The following is a 25,495-nucleotide window of genomic DNA, read 5'->3' on the forward strand; positions in this document are numbered from 1 at the left end:
CAACAGTTGCCTGGCTCCTCTCAGGGCACTTCGGATGAGGGCGCAATCTCCTCCACCCCTCTCCCAGTGACCGTCTCATCCGGTGAGGCTGTGACGACTGGAAAGATGCCAGCTGTGGAACTGGCAGCTCCCTCCCAGGCGGGACTATCACAGGCTATACGAGCCAGAGGATGACCGCCAAGGTCATCGGGGCCAACAGGACAGCAGAGTCAGCAGGCTGCCTCAGATGCCACTCCGAGCGATGGGACAGCACCAAGACGTAGTATCCGGAAACGAAAGCATAAGACACCTTAGGAACACCATGGGTTTTTCACTTGTGCTTTTGTGTTGGCCCGAGATGAGGCCCTTATGATTTTATCTGATTTGTAACACTCTTGTTTTTTTTGTAATAAGCTGCTTTGTTTGACACATTAGATTCAGATATGTCACCATGGCTGATGTGTATGGTTTCCAAAACTATAATGAGTGCTTTGTTGGACATTCAGCTTTATTAACAAGGCCCTTAGTTACTGTTGCTAACCTAGCAGATTTTGCACTTATGTGTCAAGTGTCAAGCCGACAGTCCAGGCTTGTCCATCTGTGGTGTGCTAGCTGGAGGTTCATTGGAGTAAAGCCTCCCAGGTGTCCCTGCCTCCCTGGAGTATGCCCGGGTCAGCTTCTACCACCTTAGCATTTCCCTGTGCGTGCTCATCCTCAGACTCACTGCTGGACTCATTGTGTGCAGCCGCAGCCACTGTGTCGACGTTTTCATCGTCCACAGCGTCCCCCCTTTCCAGCGCAAGATTGTGGAGAGCGCAGCATGCAACCACTATCAGCGACACACGATCTGGGGGGTACTGGAGTGCGTGGCATCGGACGCGCATCTTGAGAAGACCGATGGTTCTCTCCACCATAGCCCTTGTGGAGGCGTGGCTCCTATTGTACCACTGCTCAGCTTCTGTTTTTGGATGGCGGAGAGGCGTCATGAGTCACCTTCTGAGAGATAACCCTTGTCACCCAGCAGCCACCCATCCAGCCGGGCTGGAGCACTGAAGAGCCCCGGCACCTGGGAGTGTCTGAGGATGTAGACGTTGTGGGAGTTGCCTGGGTACCTTGCACAGACTTGTAGAATCAGCATCCTGTGATCACACACTACCTGCACGTTCATGGAGTGGAAGCCCTTCCTGTTGACGAAGGCACCGAGCTCACCTGCTGGCGCCTTGATGGCCACATGTGTACAGTCTATAGCACCCTGGATTTGGGGGAAGCCAGCAATGGCCGCGAAGCCTCTGACTCGCTGTGTCTGGCTTGCCTGGTCCCAGCAGTAGAGGATGAAGGTCAATGCACGCCTGGACAGAGCATCTGTAACCTGCTTGACACAAGTGTGCACAGCTGATTGGGAGACACCACAAAGATCACCCACTGAGCCCTGGAAGGAGCCAGAGGCATAGAAGTTGAGGGCAGCTGTGACCTTTAGAGCCACTGGTATGGGGTGTCCACCATACAGTTAGCGGAGATCTCAGGCCCAATCATCTGACAGATATAGTTGACTGTCTCCCTTGAGAGATAGAGCCTCCTTCGGCACTTCACTTCAAACGTATTGAGGTAGCTGCTTCATCGCCTGTTTACCCTGGCAGCAGGAGAGTGGCGTCTTCTGTGGCCCTTTCCACCTTGGACTTACAGTTGGCCCTGCTCCCCTTGTGCCTGCACCTGTCCTCCCAAAGGTGGCTCCCCTGGAGGCTGAATGTGCACTCCTGGCCTCCTCCCCCTTCTACCCCTCCCTTCCTCCTCAGAGGAGCTGCCTCCAGTGGACAGTTCAGCTCCCATTCCCAGGCTAAGGAGAGGCTTCCTGAAACCTGCAGGCCCAGAAAAGATTCCTCACTGCAGAGTACTGACCTGAAGATTAAGAGTCCGGAAAAAGCAGCCGGTGTGGGTTCTGAAGTACTGCAGATCACAGGCAAATTTGTTAAACTTTCAAAAATAAATACTTCACTGTGCACATTCACGACCGCAGTGAGCCCTCTTCTCCTGTATCTGGACGAAATTAATACAAATGTGTCCTACCTGCCTGCCCATTGTGCCCATGTGCCAACCTGAAGATTGCATGGGTGCCGAAAAATCAGCGTTGATTAGTGCGCCAAGGGCGTTAAGTGGCCCATTAATTAATGGTGGGCATGTGTTGGACATCATCTTGCGCCAGCCCAGCTAAATATCACGATGGCGCGTGGTGACGTCGGGACGCTTGTCCAATGTCACCGTGTGTCATTTTACGCGTGGACGTGCGGGGGCACGCCAACAGGAAAATTCTGCCCCAAGTCTCTGAATAGCCTTAGATGGGGATGGAATCTTCGGCCAGGCACTCTGATGTTCCTTCCTCCGTAGAATTCAGCGGTTGACTAGTCCACTCCGGCTGCTGCCCCGAAACCTGGAAGCAGTGTCCCTTTAAGCCAAATTTTTGGCTCCATTCCAGCCTTTCGAGGACTTTTTCAGACATTCTCTAACAAGTCTGGTAAACATAAGTCCTTGTCAACTCTCCTCAAAGGGACTGCAAGGCTTCACAGACTTTGCCATATTCAAGTTGACTACATATCTTTTGATGGTGTCTCCCATCTGACATCAACCAGGCTGCATGTTCATCAAACCAACTCCATTTTCTGATTCCACACCATAGCTAACCACCCCATGTAAGGCTATTCATTGTCCTGGCTTGTAGTTCAAGGATCATCGAACGCAGTAAGATAAAGGACTTCTGATAAATAAAAAACAACTTTTATTTTAGTATTCTAGTTTAGAAAGGGAAAACAAAGATGAAGACCAAATACCAGCTGTGAAAAGCAAGGTCTTGGGAAAATGCATCTCTGGTGACTATTGTTGATTAATCAAAGCACAATTGTTCCTAGGTTTAGATCAATGGGGAGGATTTTCTCCCCGTTGGGGGTTTGGGCGGGAGTGGGCGCGGACGGGTGCACAGCCGATTGCCGCCCGCGATCGGCTGCACGGCGCCATTTTAAGGCCAGCCCAGCGTGACGCGCACCCGGAAGTGTTGTGCGCTCCCTGTGCGGGCGGGGGGGATGGGGCTGAGCCGGGGCCCACGCTCTTTTGTGCACGTGCACGATCATACACGGAAATCTCCATGGGGCACAGAGCTGCCTCAGGAGATTAGTTTGAATTTGCAAATTTTAAAGAAAGAAAAAAAATATTAAGACATGCCCCCTCAATATGACAGTGCCACCTGAGCTGGGACATGTCTATGACTTATATTAAAAGTTTTAATCAAACTTTTAAAACCTCCATGAAACCTCAACCCGCCCGTGGATGAGGTTTCATGATAAATGCGAAGACAGCCTGGGCTCTTCGCCTGCCCGCCAACCTTAAGCTTGGACGGGCAGCCCTGTTAATTGGTTTCATTGATATTTAAATGAACTTAATAGGCCTTTCACAGTTCTGTGGGTGCACACTGAAGACGGCTGCGTGCCCGCCAAACTGAGGATCGGAATGACGCGTGGTGACATCAGGACGCACGCCTGACTTCACCGCGCATCATTTTTCGCGTCGGCGAGCGGGGCCCCGCCCCCGCACGCCAACCTGAAGATTCTGGCCAATGTCTACAAAGTAAGATTCAATACAGGTTCACTTAAAAATCAAAAGTGAAGCAAAAGCAAAATTACAAAAATTAGCGATTGCCGGCTGTAGGCCCACACTGGGAAAGAGTAGTGCGATAACAGTAGAATTTCTTAACCATGAAAGAAATAGTAACTCACATTTACATTTGAAGGCTGCTTCTTCCCTAAATTTAAAATGGGGGATGGAAAGAGGTCAGGCTTTGAGAATTAGTTAAAAATAAAGGCACCTTGACCCCGAGTGATTGGACACAGTGGAGGGGATTTCCCTCTTCCAGTCCCTAAACGTATTGAATCATCTGAACACAGTGCAAAAGAGCATTGGGTGAGAAAGGTGGCTGCCTGTAAGGGCCACAGTCAATTGCTCGTCCATTACAGAAATACACTCCTCCCCATCTCAATTCTCCTCCATGTATCTCACCCAGCTGGTTGAATACATTCAAACTCAGAAACAGGAGAATGTTCTCCACTCATTCTACTGCATTAACAGGTCATAAATATCAGTTAAGTTAGGCTGGGACTGTTTTTCCAGAAAAGAGAAGGCTGCAGTGAGTTTAAAGGTCTTTAAACTTATAAAGGGATTTGATAGGGCAGGTACAGAGAAGATGATCCGCTTACAGGGGAGTCCAAAACTAACAGGTCATAAATATAAGATAGTCATTAATAAATTCAATCTGGAATTCAGGGGAAACTTCTTTATACAGAGAGTGGTGGAAATGGGAACTCGTTACCACAGAGAGTAGTGAGGCAACCAGCATGGATACATTTAAGGGGAAGCTAGATAAATAACCAACTTCACTAAAGGAGATTATCTGATTATTATTACATTACAGTATTTTTGTGAAGCCTTGCTATATTGGGCTACATGTGGAAACCATGTGAATATGTCTGCCCAGGAAGTGGGTGTGCAGATCTTCCAAGTCAAACGCCCTTTGTAACTGACCTGCGGAGAAGCACTCCATTTACAAGGTTTGCCAGTGCCATCTAGCAACAGAGAACCAGTACCGCAAATATGATTTATAAATGCATCCATCTTATTCCCCTTACCAAAGTGAATCGCCTTGCACTTTGTTTTATTGAACTGTGCTTCACATTCATCTGCTTTCTCGGCAGGCTTGTTCATAGCTTCCTGTGATCTGGTGCAGTCCTTCACATTATTAGGTTTAATGCTGCAGCGCCACCCCTCCCTAACCCCCATGTCACTCCAGTTCAGTATTCCAATAATGTATGTACATGGTGAACAGCAGTGGTCCCAGCACAACTCCCTGTAAATCTGAGAAATATGCCTTCGCTCCTACCCTCTGTTTTCTGTTTTATTGCCATCTTTCCAGCCATTCTGCTTCCTGGGCCCTGACTCTGCATGCCTTGACGTGAATCATAAAATCAAATAGCACAGAAGAGTCTAAGTCAGCTCTTTGAAAGATCTATCCAATTAATCCCACTGGCTTAATTCTCTTTCCAATAGCCCTGCAATTTTTTACCTTTTCAAGTATTTATCCGATTCCCTGCTTCCCTTCAGGCAGTAAATTCCAGATCACAACAACTTTCTTGCACAGCATATATGTAACATTTAAAAAATATATATCATTTTAGCTATATAATATTTCCAACTTTTTGTTTTAAAAAGAAATTGGTCTTATATTCTGTAACAAAGTCCTTCGGTTTCTGCTTAACATGTAGTAGAGTACCCATAAAGAATTTGAGTTAACATTACACTGATCTTATCCAATATTTTAAGGGGATGCTGGAAACATCTATGCTTCCTTATAGGTGCTTTTAGAGAGGGTATTATCATGTTGGAATGAAAGGAGTAGGGATGTCATTTTGATTTTATTAATACACGGCATGAATGGTATTGAACGATAATTGTATTTTTGACACAGAGCTGTTCTTCCTCCAAACGTTTGCCAAATGTCATCAAACCAACGCTTTAATGGGGCATTAAAGTCAAGACTGTCTGATAATTTGATTCCTAACATAATTTAGAGAGTTTCAGTTCAGATCCTTTCAGACCAGATCTAAAATTGATATTGAATTCAGCTGAAATTTGATATCAGGAAGAAAGAAAGACTTGCATTTATATTGCACCTTCGACGACTTTAAGACTTCCAATATTGCTTTACAGCTAATGAAGAACTTTTGAAAGTGTAGTTACTGTTATAACATGCAACCAGTTTCTGCACAGCAAGGTTCCGCAGAAATCAAAGTGATAATGACCAGAGAACATGTTTTTGTGATGTTGGTCGAAGGATAAATATTGGCCAGGACACCACGGAGAACTCCCCTGCTCGTCCTTGAAATATTGCCATGGGATCTTTTATGTCTAGCTGAAAGAGAAGGCAATGCCTCATTGAAATACAATCCCTCTGACAGCGCAATACCTCAGTAGTGCAAAGGAATTTTGTGCTCAAGACTCTGGAGTGAACCCACAAGCTTCTCATTCAAAGGTGAGAGTGCTGTCAACAGAACCTTGGAACATTGGTGAGGGGGTAGGTGAAGGTGATGTGAGGTGGGAAGATGGGAAGTAGGGCAGGGGATGGATGCTGAGTGAAGTGGCAGCCATGGAAGTAAGTGGGTGGTTTTCCAATTAAGCCTAATGTCTTTAACTGAAACAGATCAACTCCAGTTAAACACAATCTTTTTCATGATGCAGCATGCCTCGTATACATCACGCCCATGTCCATTAAGCAATGATTGCACATTTTCCTAGTCCTAGACCAGGCTTACACCACGGATGGAATACGTATCTAACTCCACGCTTGAATAAGATGTATGGGAGGCAATCGTACTCATCTAGAAGCAGCCAAAAGGATGTGTCGCCAATGATTTGTGGCTCTTTCTCCCGGTACTGCTGACCACTTGTCCTTACTCGATCCATCTGTGCTACTGTAAACCCAGCCACAGGCAGCAGGTGGTTTCTGGCCTGACAAAAGTAAACCTTTGGCAGGAAAGAGAAAATGGGATAGGTGACAGGATGATGGAGAGGGGAGGCGGGGAGAGAGAATGGGGAAGAGAGAGAGGGAGAATGAGATATAGGCAGACATACAGATAGACAAACTGAAGTGCAGGAAGAGAAGGAGAAGAAACTGAAATGGAAGAAGAGAAGGAGAGACAGACAGACTTAAATTAAGGAGGAATCAGACACTTACATAGCCACTGAAGCAGGTTTGAAACAAAAGCTGCATTGAATACCCAATGGGTGGCTAACATTACAGCCTTAAATCATCAAACAATCTGCTAATATGATAAGCGTAGAAGTAAAACTAGATATGGAATTGCTGTTTTGCCACAAGATATGACTGGCATATTAAATTAATGCTACATTTTAGCATAGATATACAAAGTAAAAACAAATCATAGCACAAGTCTTTGTGGAAATTGTACTTGGAAGAGTGAAAAGAATCACAACTTTTGAATCTGAGCTCTAACAATGAGGAGATGTTATAGCTTCCTTGCCCCGATCAGGTGTACAAATACGCTAGAAAGCCAGTGACAATTCTCCTTGACCCACTACTACCGATAATAGCAAACTTTGTGGCAATAACATGGCTTATTAGGTTCAATATTGCAAAAGTATGAACACCTGCGTAATACAAAACTTTCCAACCCTGACTCTCAGTTATGGCAAACGTAATAAGCTTTTTACAAATAATTATATCAATTCTGGAATAAATTTATAAGTTTATCAAAGTATTAAGTGCTGTTTTGACTCAGGGTAGTACCCCTGCCTCAGAGTCGGTAGGTTGTGGGTTCAAGCCCTACTCCAGACATTTGAGCACAATATCTAGGATGATATTCCAGTGCAGTGCTGAGGGAATGTTGTACTGCCTGCGATGTCATCCTTTAACCGAGACCTTGGCTTGAATTTTCCAGCCCCATTGGCGTTGGGCGTCATGGTGGGCGGCGAGGGGGGCAACGACAATATGGCAAGAAGACCAAAAATTGGTTTCATGCCATCGTGAAACCAGTTTGCAATCATTCGCTCCACCTGTCAATGATGAGCCATGTTTGCCGCTGCCACATGTTGGGAACCTAATTTCAATACTTTAGCATTTCATTATAAGCCCTGCTTGCCGGAATCATCCGCCCACACTGGATCATCCAGGCATGTCGGCGTGATTGCACACCAAAGTGTTTCACAACTGTTCATAGGCAAGGCGCACCTGGCAAGTTGCACTTTGCTTGGGATTTCAAGGATTGTTTGCCCACCTTGCTTCAGGCAGCACTCGCGCTCATCAGTGCCAGGCCTCGCACGCATAACCACATCTCTTTTAAGAGGGCTCACAGGCAGGTCTCTACCTACCAGACCAGCCATAAGGCAGGGGTGGCATTTCAACAGCTGCAGGGCTAGGGCTTGCTTGGGGAAGGGAGAGAAGTGGCTCCAGGCAAGGGAAGAAACTGCAGGCTGATGGCTGTACTGGGGATGGGGGTATCCCAGGTTGTGTGTGGGGGCACATGTCGACCTGTGCAAGTGGCCTTAAGAAGGTGAGGGCTGAGGAGGCAGCCTCCAGAGGAGATGAGGCCAGATGAAAATGTGAGGATGTGTGTGAGAGAGTGAGTGGTAATGTCTCTTGAGCTGGTAGTGAGTGAGATGCCAGTGAATGTATGATGGCCTTGTGAGTGTGTGAGTTTAGAGTGATGAGATGGTTGCCTTACCCTGGCAGCACGGATGAGATCATTCATCCTTTTTCTGCACTGGATAGCCAGCCTCTTGTGTGCAGCATTGGCACTGCCCACCTCTGCCACCACCTCCCAAGCTGGAGTGTTGAGACTGGTGGGCCTTCTGCGGCCAGAGTGGGGGGTAGAGGACATCGCGGCGAACCTCCGTAGCATCCAGGAAACTCCCCAGGGATGTGTCACTGAATTGGAGGGCTGAACTCTTCTTGGCTTTTGGGACCATGTCTTCACCTGGGCTGCAAGCATTGAGAAGTGTGCACATGACTGCAGTTTAAATATGGCTTCCTGCGTGAGGAAGTGGCAAGGTAATGGCGTGGCGGGCAAATTGGAGACCGCCCGCCAGAGGGACAGCGTATTTCCTGTGGCTGCATAATTAATGAGGCAGGAATGGGACAATATGGCGCGAAAACCCACCATTGCGCCTGGTGGGTAAATGACTTTTTTCCTGCCCACTACCACACTTCGTGCAAATTTGGGACAATTCCACCGCTTGTCTATTCTCCCATGTGGATATAAAGATCTTATGATGCTATTTTGAAGAAAAGCAAGGAGCTTTTCTCCATGTCCTGCCCAATATTTATCGTCAACTAATATCCCCCAAAACAGATTATCTAGTCATAATCACACTGCTGCCAGGGGCTTAATTGCTGTGTGTAAGATTCATTGCCACGTTACCTATGTAACAGCAGTGACTGCACTTCAAATATACTTCATTGGTTGTATATCCTGAGATTGTGATAGGTGTTATATAACTGCAAGTCTTTCTTACTTATATGTCCTTAATGTCACCTTGAGTCTCTCGCAATGTGCAGAATGAGGAGACTTTCAGTCTGTTGGTCTGAACTGGTTTTAGATTCAGCTTCCCTGGTTGAGGAGCGGCATGGTCACCCAATGAGCCATACAGTTCCCTTCATGCCTTCTAACCTGAGCTCTGTCTTTTGTTTCAGCGTGTCTCACAGCAGTAGCAGCTGATATCATATTCACGGTGGATGAATCGTGGAGTGTGGGAGAGGCCAACTTTCAACGTGTAAAGGAATTCCTCAATGGCATCATAACGTCATTCAAGAAAGTTCCAGTAGGGAAGGATGGTATTAGGTTTGGAGTCACACTTTATAGTGACCATCCCAGGTAAATCATAGCATTTCAATTTCCTTCCGTGAATGGGCTAATTTTACCCATTATCCCAGGGCTAATTCATCTACAATGGCTCCCAGTTTGGCAATGCCCCAGATTTAAAATTCTCATCCTTAAATTCAAATTCCTCCATGGCCTTGCTGTACCCTATCTCTTTCATGTTCTCCAGCCCTACAACCCTCCAAGATCTCTGCATCCCTCCAGTTCTGACTTCTTAACATCCCCAATTTTCATCACCCATACAAACATAAGTGCACACAAACATACAAATTAGGAACAGGAGTAGGCCACTCGGCCCCTTGACCCTGCTGCGCCATTGAAAAAGATCATGGCTGATCTGATTGTAACCTCAACCCCACATTTCTGCCTACCCTGGATAACCTTTCACCCTCTTGTTAATCAAGAATCTATCTAGCTCTGCCTTAAAGTATTCAAAGACTCTGCTTCCATCACCTTTTGAGCGTTCCAAAGACTCACAACACCCTGAGAGAAAGAATTTCTCCTCATCTCTGTCTTAAATGAGCGACCCCTTATTTTTAAACAGTGACCCCTAGTTCTAGATTCTCCCACAAGAGGAAACATCCTCTCCACATCTACCCTGTCAAGACCCCTGAGGATCTTAAAGGTTTCAATTAAGTTGCCTCTTACTCTTCTAAGTTCCAGTGGAGACAAGCCTAACCTGTCCAGCCTTTCTATATAAGACAACCTGCCCATTCCTGGTATTAGTCTAGTAAACCTTCTCTGAAATGCTTCTAACTCATTTACATTTTTCTTTAAATGAGGACAGCAGTACTGTACACAGTATTCCAGATGTGGTGTCAGCGATGCCCTGATGGCTGTGCCTTCAGTCACCTCTTTCCTAACCTCTAAAATTCCCTCACTAAACACTTCCGCCTTTCCACATTTTTCTCTTCCTTTCAGATGTTCTTTAAAATTAACCTCTTCCAATACTGATGTCTCCTTATGTTGCTTTCTGTCAAATTTTGTCTGTTAATGTTTTTAACATTTTAATATGTTAAAGGTGCTATATAAATACAAGTTGTTGTTTAATCCAGTTAGGACATAAATTTTTAAAATAACATTGAGCGGAAAAATAATGGTGTGTTATCTTCAGAACTTGCTGGTCAATTTATGCAACTCCACCATTTGCTTTGCACAAACATCGATTCACTCCACGTGATATCAAGAAACAGCTGAAGGCATTGGATACTGCAAAGGCTATGGGCCCTGACAATATTCCGGCAATAGTACTGAAGACTTGTGCTTCAGAACTTGCTGAGTCCCTAGCCAAGCTGTTCCAGTACAGCTACAACACTGGCATCTACCCAGCTATGTGGAAAATTGCCCAGGTATATCCTGTACACAAAAAGCAGGACAAATCCAACCCGGCCAATTACCGCCCCATCAGCCTACTCTTGAACATCAGTAAAGTAATGGGAGGGGTCATCAACAGTGCTATCAAGCAGCACTTGCTTAGCAATGACCTGCTCACTGACGCCCAGTTTGGGTTCTGCCAGGGCCACTCAGCTCCTGACCTCATTACAGCCTTGGTTCAAACGTGGACAAAAGAGCTGAACTCCTGAGGTGAGAGTGACTGCCCTTGACATCAAGGCTGCATTTGGCCAAGTATGGCATCAAGGAGCCTGAGCAAAACTGGAATCAATGGGAATTAGGCATAACACTCTCGGCTGGTAGGAGTCATACCTAGCAAAAAGGAAGATGTGGTTGTTGGAGGTCAGTCATCTCATCTCCAGGACATCACTGCAGGAGTTTCCCCGGGTAGTGTCCTCAGCCCAGCCATCTTCAGCTGCTTCATCAATGACCTTCCTTCCACCATAAGGTCGGAAGTGGGGATGTTCGCTGATGATTGCACAATGTTCAGCACCATTCGCGACTCCTCAGACGCTGAAGCAGTCCATGTCCAAATGCAGCAGGACCTGAACAATATCCAGGCTTGGGCTGACAAGTGGCAAGTAACATTTGTGTCCCGTTTTCTAGAACAATATGTTGTGGATTCAACCAGGGATGAGGCTATTTTGGATCTAGTAATATGTAATAAGGCAAGTATAATAAATGATCTCAGAGTAAAAGATCCCCTAGAATACAGTGACCGTAACATGGTAGAATTTAGCTTTCAGTTTGAGAGTGAGAAACTTGGGTCGGAAACAACTGTGCTAAACTTAAATGAGGGTAATTACAAAGGAATGAGGGCAGAGTTGGCTGGAGTGGACTGGGAAAGGAGTTTAGCAGAAAAGACAGGTGATGAGCAAAGAAAAATTTAAGGAAATAGTTCATAACTCACAACAAAGATATATCCCAGTAAGGAAGAAGGATTCTAAGAAGGGGATAAACCAACCATGGTTAACCAAGGAAGTTAAGCAGTGTATCAAATTGAAAGAAAAAACATACAATGTGGCAAAGATTAGTGGTAAGCCAGAGGATTGGGAAAGTTTTAAAAACCAACAGAAGATGACCAAAAAATAATAAAGAGGGAGAAAATAAACTTTGACGGTAACCTAGCAGGTAATGTAAAAATGGACAGTAAGAGCTTCTTTAATATATAAAAAGGAAGAGAGAGGCCAAAGTGAACATATTCCCCTTACAGAATGAGGCTGGGGAAATAATAATGGGAAACCAGGAAATGGCAGAGGAGTTGAATGAATGCTTTGCATCAGTCTTCACGGTAGAAGACATTAATAGCATTCCAAGAATACGAAATAATCAAGGGGCAAAAGAGGGGGAGGAATTAAATACAATAACTATCACCAGAGAAAAAGTACTAGGGAAACTAATGGGGCTAAAGGCCAATAAGTCCCTTGGACCTGATGGGCTGCATCCTAGGATATTAAAGAAAGTAGCTGCACAGAAAGTGGATGCAGTGGTAGTAATTTTCCAAAAATCCTTAGATTCTGGAAAAGTCCCAGAGGATTGGAAGACTGTAAATGTAATGTCCTTTTTCAAAAAGAGAGGGAGGCAAAAAACAGGTAACTATAGGCCAGTTAGCTTAACATCCGTCATTGGGAAAAATTTAAAGTCTATTATAAAGGATGTAATATCAGAGCATTTAGAAATGCACAATATAATCAAGAAGAGTCAGCATGGCTTCATGAAGGGAAAATCATGCCTGACAAATGTATTAGCGTTCTTTGAGAAGGTAACTAGCAGGATAAATAAAGGGGAACCAGTAGATGTAATATATTTGGATTCCCAAAAGGCATTCAATAAGGTACCGCACATAAGGCTACTTAATAAGCTAAGAGCCCATGGTGTTGGGAATAGTATATTAGCACGGCTAGAGGATTGGCTAACTACTAGAAAAAGAGTTGGGATATAGGGGGCATTTTCAGGGTGGCAAACTGTAACTAGTGGAGTGTCACAGGGATCGGTGCTGGGGCCACAATTATTTACATTATATATTAATGACTTGGATGAGGGAAATGAATGTACTATCACCAAGTTTATGGATGACACAAAAATAGGTGGGAAGGCAAGTGGTGAGGATGACATAAAGAGTCTACAGAGGGATATAGACAAGTTAAGTGAGTGGACAAAAACTTGACAGATGGAATAATGTGCGAAAATGTGAGGTTATGCGCATTGGCAGGAAGAATACAAGAGCTGAATATTATTTGAATGAAGAAAGACTGCAGAAAGTTGCAGCACAGAGGGATTTGGGGGTCCTCGTGCATGAATCCCAAAAGGCTAGCATGCAAGTGCAGCAGGTAATAGGTAAGGCAAATGGAATGTTGGCCTTTATTTCAAAGGGAATGGAGTATAAAAATAGGGAAGCCTTGTTAAAACTATACAAGACGTTAGTTAGACCACACCTAGAATATTGTGGACAGTTTTGGTCCCCTTATCTAAGGAAAGATGTACTGGCATTGGAAGCAGTCCAGAGAAGGTTCACTAGGTTGATCCCGGGTATGGAGGGATTTTCTTATGAGGAGAGGTTGAGTAGGTTGGGCCTGTACTCATTGGAGTGTAGAAGAATGAGAGGCAACCTTGTTGAAACATATAAGATTCTTAGGGGGCTTGACAGTGTAGATGCTGAGAGGTTGTTTCCCCTGATGAGAGAGTCTAAGATCAGAAGGCATAATCTCAGAGTAAGGGGTCACCTATTTAAGACAGGGATGAGGAGGAGTTTCTTCTCTCAGAGGGTAATGAATCTGTGGAATTCTTTACCACAGAGGGCTGTAGAAGCTGGGTCATTAAGTATATTCAAGGCTGGGATAGACAGATTTTTAATCAGTAATGGAATCATGGGTTATGGGGAAAAGGCAGGAAGGTGGTTGAAGATTATCAGATCAGCCATGATCTCATTGAATGGCAGAGCAGATTCGATGGACCAAATGGCCTACTTCTGCTCCTATGTCCTATGGTCTAATGGTCTTATGGTCACACAAGTGTCAGGCAACGACCACCTCCAACAAGAGAGAATCCAACCATCGCCCCTTGATGTTCAATAGCATTACCATCACTGAATCCCCCACCGTCAACATCCTGGGGGTTACCATTGACCAGAAACTGAACTGGACTAGCCATATGAATACTGTGGCTACAAGAGCAGGTCTAAAGGCTAGGAATCCTGTGGCGAGTAACTCACCTCCTGACTCCCCAAAGCCTGTCCACCATCTACAAGGCGCAAGTCAGGAGTGTGATGGAATATTCCCCACTTGCCTGGGTGAGTGCAGCTCCCACAACACTCAAGAAGCTTGACACCGTCCAGGACAAAGCAGCCCGCTTGATTGGTACCACATCCACAAATATTCACTCCCTCCACCACTGATGCACAGTGGCAGCAGTGTGCACAGCAGGAATTCACCAAGGTTCCTCAGACAGCACCTTCCAAACCCACGACCATTACCATCTAGAAGGACAAGGGCAGCAGGTAGATGGGAACACCACCACCTGGAAGTTCCCCTCCAAGTCACTCACCATTCTGACTTGGAAATATATCGCCGTTCCTTCACTGTCACTGGGTCAAAGTCCTGGAACTCCCTTCCTAATAGCACTATGGATGTACCTACACCACATGGACTGCAGCGGTTCAAGAAGGCAGTGCACCACCACCTTCTCAAGGGCAACTATGGATGGGTAATAAATGTTGGCCCAGCCAGCGAAGCCCACAGCCTGTGAATGAATAAAAAAAATCTTCTCCCTCTTTGTCTCTTTATTTTTAAATATGTGCTGCATAGTTTGCATATTAATAGGCTACTAAACTCTCCACAGTAATTGTTCCTGAGGAACCCAGCAGAAGAGGTTACCTTGTAATATTGGTTTAAATAGCATAAAGGAAAAGAAAATATATGAATAGAGAAGCTGGGATTGTTCTCCTTAGAGAAGAGAGAGTTAAGGAGAGATTTAATAGAATTATTCAAAATTGTATGAGGTAATCAGTTAAAGCGCCAGAGGTGAGGAGAGGAGAGGAGAATTTTTTTTTAATGCAGTGCATTGTTCTGATCTGACATGCACTGCCTGAAAGAGTGGCAGAAGAAGCAGAATGGAATTAAATAAATATTTGAAGGTGAGAAAATTGCAGGGCTGTGTGGAAAGAGAAGGGGGGTGATGGGACTAATTGGATGGGACTAAGGAGCTGGTGCAAGCAGAATGGGCTGAATGTCCTCTTTCTACACTGCAGGATTTGATAAAAACAGGCTTGTGTGTTAAAAGTCTGTAGATTTTGGGAAGGAGGAAAGACTCGGTGAAATTTGGTCATTGCCACCTAGTAATTTTATCTCTTGTTGCTCACAATTTCCAAGTTGTCTTTCTGACAGGTTTCTCCTCTCCCTCCATCCTCACTGTGCTGAAATCAAGACTCTTCTCCTACTCTAGCTCTTTCTACTGTTCTCCTCAGCTACCCCCCCCCCTACAATTTACAGGTTTTGAAACCCAAAGTTACTGTTGCCTAACCATCTGACTTATCTCACACACTTTCCTTCTCTTGTTAATATTGGCGATGTCCTGCTCAGTGAACCTTAGTTCTTAACCTTAGTTTGTCAATAGAAAACATGTCAAGATGCATAAGGTAATAAGGTCAATGGTTTGTCTTTGACTTGTCAATTTCATTTGCTGAACTGTTGCTTCTAGAACAGCAATTGCACTTACTGACTATGGGGCAATTGATGAAGTGTTGGTGGCCATCAGAGACCTTCCATTTCAAGGGGGAAACACAAAAACAGGAGCTGCCCTTGCTTTTCTGGCACATTCTGTATTCAGCTCTACAATAACAAGAGAGGATGCACCAAAGGTTGGTAATACTAGCAAGAGCTATCTTCTGACTTAGTAAGTTGCTTATTGATTTTTTGTTCCCATTGCGGTGGGAAATGTCAGTGTTGAGGAGTGGATTACTTTCCATTCCTGGCACCTATATTCAGCACCAAGCATTTTTAAGTCCATTATGATCCAACAGCATAACGTTCTCAGATGGGCAGCCCCTACATCTGTGTGACACCTGGAAAACACTGCTTGAAAGGGTGGTGGAAGCAGATTCAATGGAACTTTCAAAAGGGAATTGAATAAATACTTTACAGGGCTAGGGAAATGAGCAGGAGGAGTGGGATTAATTGGATCGCTTTTTCAAAGAGCTGGCACAGACACAGAGATGATGGACTAAATGGCCTCCATCTGTATTGTATGCTTCTATGATTTTCTGCTTTTGGATTTCGGCCATACATGTGGCCTCTTTAAGTGAGATGGCCAAGTGTAGATTTTCTGATTGGGTTCTCCCCAGTAAACTGGGGTAAACTGAATAAGGCTGATTGGAACATTGGGTGGAGATCCGTGATGCCAGATCTCCATAACCATTCAGCGCATTGTGAGCATTTTGAGGGAAAGGGGAAAATGGGGGCTGGAGATGTCCACCTGGAAAGGGCAGCTCCTTCATTAGAATATTAAAATGAAGATGGGAATATACACATCCACACAATGGTGCTTCTGGCATGGGTATGCAGGGTAACTGTGGAAACAACTGCGTGGCCACAGGAAGTGTATTCATTCAATGAGCTTTGTTGTGCCATTTTGCTTTTTTTTCTCCTGTCATATGGGTTTAGGGGAACAATTGTTCCAGTGTCTCTTTTTTAACCCGCTCTGCTGCTGCAGTGCTGTGGCTGATCCCTTTATTTGAAGCATCTTGCATGAAGAAGGGCCAGACCATTGAAGAGGTGCCAGGTAGGTCGGGCAATATCTTGGTTTAGCAAATTGTTAATGCCTGGGGAGCCATGACACCAGACTTGACAGTACAGAAACAATATGGGCAAAATTTTCCCGTGGGTGTGCAGGGGCGGGCCCTGCACGTCTGCGCGTAAAATGACGCGCGGTGTCATTGGGCAAGCGTCCCGACATCACCGCACGCCATCACGATATTTCACTGGGCGGGCACGCGATGACGCCCGATGCGCACCTGCCATTAATTAATGGGCTACTTAAGGCCCTTGACTCACCAATCGATGCCGATTTTTCGGCGCCCATGCAATCTTCGGGTCGGCGCACGGGCGCAACGGGCAGGCGGGCAGGTGGGTAGGACACATTTGTATTAACCTCATCCACGGGCGGTATAAGAGGGCTCACTGGGGTCGTGATTGTGTCCAGTCAAGTATTTATTTTTGAAAGTTATTGAAACTTGCCTTTGTGATCTGCAATACTTCAAAACGGGATACCAGCTGTTTTTTCTGGACACTTAACCTTCAGGTCAGCACTCTGCATGGGTAATCTTTTCTGGGCCTGCAAGTTTCTGGAAGCCTCCCCTTAGCCTGGGAATGGGAGCTGAACTCTCCACTGGAGGCACCTCCTCTGAGGAGGAAGGAAGGGCTAGAAGGGGGAGGAGGCCAGGAGTGCACATTCAGCCTCCAGGGGAGCCACCTTTGGGAGGACAGGCGCAGACACAGGAGGCGCAGGGCCAAGAGGTAGTCCAAGGCAGAAGGGGCCACAGAAGCTGCCACTATCCTGCTGCCAGGGTTTACAGGCGGCGAAGCAGCTACCTCAATATGTCTGAGGTGCAGTGCTGAAAGAGGCTCCGCCTCTCAAGGGAGACAGTCAATTATATCTGTCAGATGATTGGGCATAAGATCTCCACTAACTGTGTGGGTGGACACCCCATACCAGTGGCTCTAAAGGTCACAGCTGCCCTCAACATTTATGCCTCTGGCTCCTTCCAGGGCTTGGTGGGTGATCTTTTTGGTGTCTCCCAATCAGCTGTCCACACCTGTGTCAAGCAGTTTCCAAACGCTCTGTTTAGGTGTGCATTGACCTTCATCCTCTACCGTTGGGACCAGGCGAGCCAGACACAGCGAGCCAGAGGCTTCGTGGCCATTGCTGGCTTTCCCCCATGTCCAGGGTGCAATAGACTGTACGCATGTGGCCATCAAGGCGCCAGCAGGTGAGTCCGGTGCCTTCGTCAACAGGAAGGGCTTCCACTCCATGAACGTGCAGATAGTGTGTGATCACTGGATGCAGATTCTGCAAGTCTGTGCAAGGCACCTAGGCAGCTCCCATGACGCCTACATCCTCAGACACTCCCAGGTGCCGGGGCTCTTCAGTGCTCAGCCCGGCTGGATGGATGGCTGCTGGGTGACAAGGGCTATCCCCTCAGAAGGTGGCTCATGATGCCTCTCTGCCACCCAAGAACAGAAGCTGAGCAGCGGAACAATAGGAGCCACGCCTCACAAGGGCTGTAGTGGAGAGAGCCATCGGTCTTCTCAATGCGCTTCCGATGCCTGGACCGCTCAGGGAACGCACTCCAGTACCCCCTAGATCATGTTTTGGTGATAGTGGTTGCATGCTGCGCTCTCCACAATCTTGCGCTGGAAAAGGGGGACGCTGTGGACGATGAAGACGTAGATGGAGTGGCTGCGGCTGCACACGATGAGTCCAGCAGTGAGTCCGAGAATGAGCACGCACAGTGAAAGGCTGAGGGGTTAGATGCTGACCTGGGCAAGCTTCAGGGAGGCAGGGACACCCAGTACAGATGGACCAGCAGGACAAGCCTGAGCTGTCAGCTCAATGCTCGACACCTAAGTGCAAAATCTGCCAGGTTAGGAACAGTCGCTAAGGGCCTTGTTAATAAAGCTGAATGTCCAATAAAGTACCCGTTACAGTTTTGGAAACCATACACATGCAGAAGAAAAGAGGCCATGGTGACATATCTGAATTTAATGTTTCAAACAAAGCACCTTATTATAAAAAAAAGACAAGAGTGTTACAAATCAACACAAATCATAAAGACCTCATGTTGGGCCAACACAATAGCACCAGTGAAAAATCTGTGGTGTTCCTAAGGTGCCTTATATTTTCGTTTCCAGGTGCTACGTCTTGGTGCTGTCCCATCACACGGAGTGGCATCTGAGACAGCCTGCTGACTCTGCTGTCCTGTTGGCCTCGATGACCTTGGCGGTCGTCCTCTGGCCCATGGAGCCTATGCTGGCCCCGCCTGGGAGGGAGCTGCCAGTTCCACAGCTGACATCTCCCCAGTTGTCACAGCCTCACCGGATGCTACAGTCACTGGGAGAGAGGCGGAGGAGCTTCCGCCCTCATCCGGAGCGCCCTGTGAGATGCCCGCAGAGACGGCAGGCAGCTGCTGCACCGACTTGAGGTCACTTCGGACCTCCCTGTTCACCGTGGAATGGATGGGCACCGAGCTGGGAAAGTTGATGCCCAAACCATCTCCCACACTGGCACTGACCATCTGAGGTCAATGCCGATGTGAGGGCTTGCTGGTCAGAGCACATTCCCAGGAATCCCTGATTGGTCATGAGAGTCGCCACTTTCTCCATGGAGGATGCACGGTGCTCGGACATGTGGCTCATTGCTTCGGCGATTGTCCGTGGACACAATGCCAAGCATAGCCTCATGTATCTCCCCCAGATACTCCCGCACACCCGGCCTCACTTCCTGCACCTGCTGCGTCGCGGACGACTCCAGAGTCACATCATCAGGCACCGACTGAGCATGTGCCTTGTCCCCTGCAGTCCTCTGACTGCTGGCACCATGGGCATTCTCTGTCTCTGCCAGCTCCTCCAGCGACTTTGAAGTGCCCTCACCACTGTGCCCCAGGACACTAGCCGATGTTCGAATTCCCACCGAGGTGCTAGTATCTGCGCTGGTGCCTGCTTAGCAGAAATGGTGTGACGCTGGTGAGACTTCAGGCCCCTCTGGTGTGAGAGGGGGCCTCTGCTGCTCCTCCTCCTGGCCCTGCTCCGGTGATGCTGCAAGGAGAAACAAGGACAGTCGATCAGTTAACGTGGAGACAATGTCAAAGTGCATCCCTGTCCCCCGGATCATTATGCGCTCATCATTCCATAACCAATGGTCGTCATGTTGCAAAATTAAATCAATTAACATTCAGCAGTGCTATGGCTGTAGGCAGGACAATGCTGACCTCACTGTTGGGCATAACTACCTGGCTGTGGTACCCCAGCCTCACCGACACCAGTGGACCTGGGTGCATGGCGCCTCTCCAGATCCAGGGCCTCCTGCTCGAAGCAGCTAAGAATGGTGATCTGCACCTGGCCGCCGCCAGTCCTCACACGCTCTGCTGTGTTATGAGCATTCTTCTCCTGAAAATGACAGACGAGCATTGATTATGCAAATTGCACATTGGCTCTGTTCGCGCACGGCCCACCCCAACCAGAGTGGGGCATATCAGGGCTCCAGTGCCTCCTCACCCCGCTGCTGCCAAACACTCACACAAAGATGCTGGGCTTGCACCCACCCTCCCCCCTTGGCACATGCTGCCTACATCACATGAGGCACCACACGGTATATCCTTCCATAGCAAGGAGGCGCAAGCACGTGGAGCGCAGAGGGCAGCAGATAGTTCGTTGCCACCCCACCTTGAAGCTCCCCTCCCAGCATCTCATCACCCTGACTTGGACATGTCCTGCAGTTCAAGCACAGCGCCTAGGTGCAGCTCTTCCAGGTTGCCCCCAAACCTGTCATGTGGGACTCTGTGTAACACATGCTGCGGGGGCAAAACATATCTCTTCATCACCCTCTTAGGCTGACCTCAGCCTGGGCAGTATCTGCTTGCCCACCCAGCAAAGGACAAATGCCGTCAATGATTCAACGCAGTCGCTACACTCAGACTTGGGGGGATGGGTGGGCAGCAGGGCGGGGTAAGTCGATCTGCTGGGTTAAATGACCAATACCAACATGTTACTCACCCTGCCAGAGCACAGCAAGTTGTTGAAGCGCTTGCGACACTGGATCCAGGCGCGACGCACCACGTCACGGGAGCTCACCACCTCCGTCACCTCCTCCCAGGCATGTTTCTTCATGTGGGAGGGCCTCCTTCTCCCATCCTGGGGAACCAGCACCTCCTGCTGTGCTGTCACCTCCTTGAGGAGGGCAGCAAGGCAGTCAGTGGAAAAACAAGGGTCACACTGGCCCCCCACCCTACCCTCCGGCCTGGCCTGTCCCGCCGGTCTACCCTCCGGACTGGCCTGCTCACCAGAAGCCCTCTGGTGAGCCCTTCCACTTACCATTGTAAGCAGCCTTGCAAAGGCTGCCAGCGCTTCATTTAAACAGGCTGCTGGGTCGCTACTTAACCCGGTGGACAGCGCACTCCTGCCATCGCCCACCCACTCCCACTTTCCTCGGGAGTCGCGCATTACACTGGGCGGGCCTCAATTGACCCGCCCACATAAAATGGCGGCGCAGACCCAACCGCGCCCACTCCGCCCCCACCCCCCCTACCCCGCCAACCAGAAAATTCAGCCCTATGTGAATGCCTGATTAACCGTAATGCAAGACAAAGATTGATAGATTTTTGTTGCGTAAGGAATGTGGAGCAAAGGTGGCTGAATGGAACTGAGGTGGAGCCCAGCAGTGATCTAATTGAATGGCAGAGCAGGCTCGAGTGGCTGAATGACCTCCTCCTGTTCCGATGTGCCTATGAGGATGGATGGTTCTTTGGGCCCAGTCATACTATATGATGCTTTCAGTGGTAGTGCATGAAAGAAGGTATGGCACAGGGTAACTAACAACCCTCATAGCCCCATTGGCCAATGATGTGAACATGCCATAAACAATATTTGCATGGCCCGGCTCACCCACTAGGCGACGGACTCTGAGTAACTATATTCAAAGGTATTCTGGGATGTGGTGCATAACTGGATAAGTGAGGTTGATCTATAAGAAGGAGAAGCATTGGACTGGATCTGGACAAGGGTTTTTATCGTGTTTCTAAAAATCGAACGTTCAAAAAATTCTAATAATTGTGTACATGCATCTTAGTTCTTTGAGCCACTTCACGTTGTTTCCTGTGCTAAACTTTTGTAGGTAATGGTTTTGATCACAGATGGAAAGTCTGCAGACTCAGTTGAGGAGCCAGCCACAAGACTGCAAGACAAGGGGGTGACTGTGTATACAGTGGGTAAGTATTCAGTGGCCATGTCTACAGTGGATTAATATTCAGTAACCCTGGTTTCAGTGGATTAATGATCAGTGACCTGATCACTATGGGTTAGTGTTCAGTGCTCCCACCAATGATATTGAGTAATTGAGTGCCATCTCCTATCTATCAGGAGTGCTCTTTGTTCAGTTCTATTGAGGAAATGCATGGCAACAATCTACCTGCCCATAATTTCCTTTGTATGCCCAGGGAGCATCATTAAAATGCTAATAACGTGGAGGCAAGGTGATGGTATGTTCAGTGTCATTCTTCTGCCAATCACTGGGTCTACCATATTAATGGATATCCATTGTCGCTGGACACTGAACTGTACATGGAATGTACAGTAATCTCAGGGTCCTGCACTCTCCCCATAATCCTGCAACTTCCTTTGCTTCAAATGTTTATCCACCACCCCCTTGAAAGATGCAATGTCCTCTACCTCAACCACTCCCTGTGGAAAATCATTCTCTGCTCCAACAACTCCATGAAAATAAATTTCGCTGAGCCGTGCTCTCCTCACTCTCTTGGTGAGAATTGTAAATTGATGGCTCCTTGTTACTGGCTCCTCAGGCGTTACTGACGCCCAAGGAAAGCCATTCTCTATTCACCCTATTGAAACACTTCATAATTTCAAATATCCTCAATTAAATCTTCTCCTAATCTTCGCTACTCCAGTGAAATACAGTCTATTCCTTGTTGACGCAAAGCCATTTCGCCGAAAAGAAAATGCAATTAACCAGTACAGTAAGTCAAGCAATTTGAATAAAACAGCATAGGAGATTGCCATTGCTTGAGAAACATATCAAATTAATATATCATTTGAAAAAGATTGGAGCTAGACCACATAGGGATGCCAGGAAGCACTTCTTTGCACAAAGGGTAGTAGGAATTTGGATGCTCTCCCCCAGCCAATTCAAAATTTCAAAACTGAGATTGAAAGATTTGTGCTGGTTAAGGGTATTGAGGGTTCCAGAACAGAGTCAGGTAGATGGGAGTGAAGTTACAGATCAGCCATGATCTAATTGGGATGGTACAACAGGCTCAAGGGGCTGAATGACCTATTCTCACTCCTCTGAATTAAAAGGGTTAAAGAACCATCCCAGTATCTCTGCTCATAATTACAGTTTTTTGTGCCTAGCATCTTCCTGGGGAATCTCTGCTGTACGCTCCCTAAAGCTTTAAAGTGCTTTCTGTAATAGGCTCACTGACTGCATACAAAACTGTAACTGTGGTTTAAACATTGCCCTCATGGAACAAATTTATCATTATCTCCTTACTCTTGTATTCTGTATTTCCATTTGTGAAATTTAAATTGTGATTAGCCTGTATTTTCTTAACACAACTTTAACAAGCCGTGTTCACACTTCCAAGGAGCGTTTTATGTGTTAGGTGGCATTATGTAATGACATTTTTACAGCGCTGCCATATATTTTGATGCTAATTGTTTCATTCTGATACAAATTACTGCATCATGTCACGTGCTGCCAACCTGCGACAAGTAGAATTTGCCTGCTTTTCTCAGGGGCGACACTCTGCGGAACGGATGCAGTTGTTCTGAGAGCATTTGTTGCTGAAAGCCAAAAGCTGCGTTATTAATGGTTTGTGTTAATATCTTCATTGCAGTTTAATTGCGCTCATTTTCCTGAAGCCTCCCGTGTGTTGTTTGCTGCATTCGCCTAAAAGCCTTGTCATTGCCAGTGATTTGAGACTTGCTCGGGCTCTTGCCGCCATCTGGTGGCTACTTTGAGCATAGTGTTAAACTGGTTAGGAAATCGGCTTGGGGCAGAATTTTTAGTCTCGCGGGCGGGCGCCCGACCTGATCGGGAGTAAAAGAGTTACGCGATGTCTCAGTCGGCGGGTGCGCACGAGAGTTGGCAGCGTGCCCGCCGACAATTAAGAGGCCTATTAAAGCCCTTAGGCAAGCAATTAAGCAGAATTTATAGCTGCCCATCCAACCTTACGGTTGGCGGGCAGGCGAATCTGCGAAGCCTCATCCATGGGGGCGGGATGAGGTTTCCAACAATGAATGAAAAAAACAATAATTTTTTTAAAAAAAATGTTTTTTTAATATGTCCCTCTTTGTGTGACTGAGCCACATGTGGGGAAAGTTTATATTATTTGTAGAATCTTTAATTTCCATTTTAAAACTCTTCAGCTCCCTGAGGCAGCTCTGTGCCTTCAAGGGAGCATTCAGTGAGTGCACCCCCCACGGCGCATGCGCTGACTTCAGCGCTCGCGCTCCTCTCACCCCCATCCCGGAAGCTCGAGCGCGTGTTTCACGCTGGCTGGCCGTTAATTAAAATAAAAAAGGACTACAGCTTTTGAGGAGAGTTGTGAGTTCAATAAGAAAGTTTTGATTGGTCTAATTTTATGGAGACTGTTGTCCTTCCTATCCCCACCCCCAATCTCAACACATCCTACCCCGGCACAGAGATTTTCTATTTATAACCATCTTTTTGGCCTCTTGGCTGTAAGCAGACTGGATGAGACAATCAGACAGATTATTGTTTCAGAAACAGGTGGTGTTACAACGCCATCATCACAAAGGGAATTGCTTTTAATTATCTTTTTTCCCTTATTTCCTCTCCTAAAGGAGTTGACTTGCACTGATGTTTGATGTTCGTCACCACATAAGATATAAACGGAACAAAATGCTGCAAAAACACTCAGCAGACCAGGAAGCATCTACAGAGGGATATAGAGTTAACGTTTCAGATCATTGACCTTTTGTTCAGAACTGGAAATCTTAGAGATGAACAGTTTTCAAGCAAATTCAGTGCCAGGGTAAAGGGCAGGGGGAACAGGAAAAGAACCAAAGGAAACTTTTGTTCAAACTTCATTATTAACAGGCCAGGCAATTTGATTGTAGGTACATCACTAATGAGCTTATAAAGTGTTACACAACTTGCAAAGTATTCACAGGGCAGAATATTGCCGTCAGTGTGCGGGGGCGGGCCCGATACGCTGATGTGTAAAATGATGCGGGGTGATGTCGGGCGTGTGTCCCGATGTCATCGTGCGTCATTTCGATATTTCGCTCGGCCTATTAAGGCCATTAAAAAAGTAATTAAAGTTGTTACGAAGGCTGCCCATCCAACCTTAAGGCTGGCGGGAGGCAGACAAAGAGCCCAAGCGACCTTTGCATTTTTCAGGAAACCTCATCCACAGGTGGGATGAGGTTTCCTGAAGGTTTTATAAAATAATTAAATAAATTTTCCAAACTTCACAAACATGTCCTAGCTCATGTGACGCTGCCACATGATGGGACATGACTTGATCTCACCCTACTTAAGTACTCAGGCACTTTCCAGCAGAATTCACCAGGCTGAGTGTGAGATTCCTGATCTGCATGGCTTAGTACTACACCACATCCTTTGATTACTCACTGAATTAACTGCCTTGACTTGTATTGGGATGTTACAGTGAAAGGAATTGTGCAGCACTTATTCTATCATCCAGCAACCCTTTGTATTCGTACCCCAACCTGCTAGGACAGCAAACTGTACTCTGTATGTGTGTTTGTAAAAAATAAAAATTCAGGCACGGTAAGAATCAGGGAGCTCAACTGCTCTGGAATCTCAGTTCAAGTCAAGTGCAAACAGATGGGTCGAAAGTGTCCTTTGTTGGCTGTAAGGCGTTTGGAAAATGTGAGTCCAGGGAAATCTCTCAGTCTATATTTCAGGGGGCATGGACAACG

The 25,495-nt window shown here is 46.7% G+C and overlaps 1 protein-coding gene across 1 annotated transcript in view; it reads left to right on the top strand.

The window, feature by feature from the left end:
• The window catches only part of col7a1l (collagen type VII alpha 1-like), a 171,159-nt gene that overhangs the window by 88,460 nt on the left and 57,204 nt on the right, over window positions 1–25,495 (top strand). Inside the window, exon 2 of the mRNA XM_078553768.1 lies at window positions 9,224–9,364. Coding sequence (XP_078409894.1) covers window positions 9,224–9,364 — 141 coding nt within the window. The remainder of the gene's footprint in view (window positions 1–9,223; window positions 9,365–25,495) is intronic.

The sequence above is a fragment of the Cetorhinus maximus genome, chromosome 12, assembly GCF_964194155.1.
Source record: "Cetorhinus maximus chromosome 12, sCetMax3.hap1.1, whole genome shotgun sequence".
In the NCBI taxonomy this organism is placed as follows: domain Eukaryota; kingdom Metazoa; phylum Chordata; class Chondrichthyes; order Lamniformes; family Cetorhinidae; genus Cetorhinus; species Cetorhinus maximus.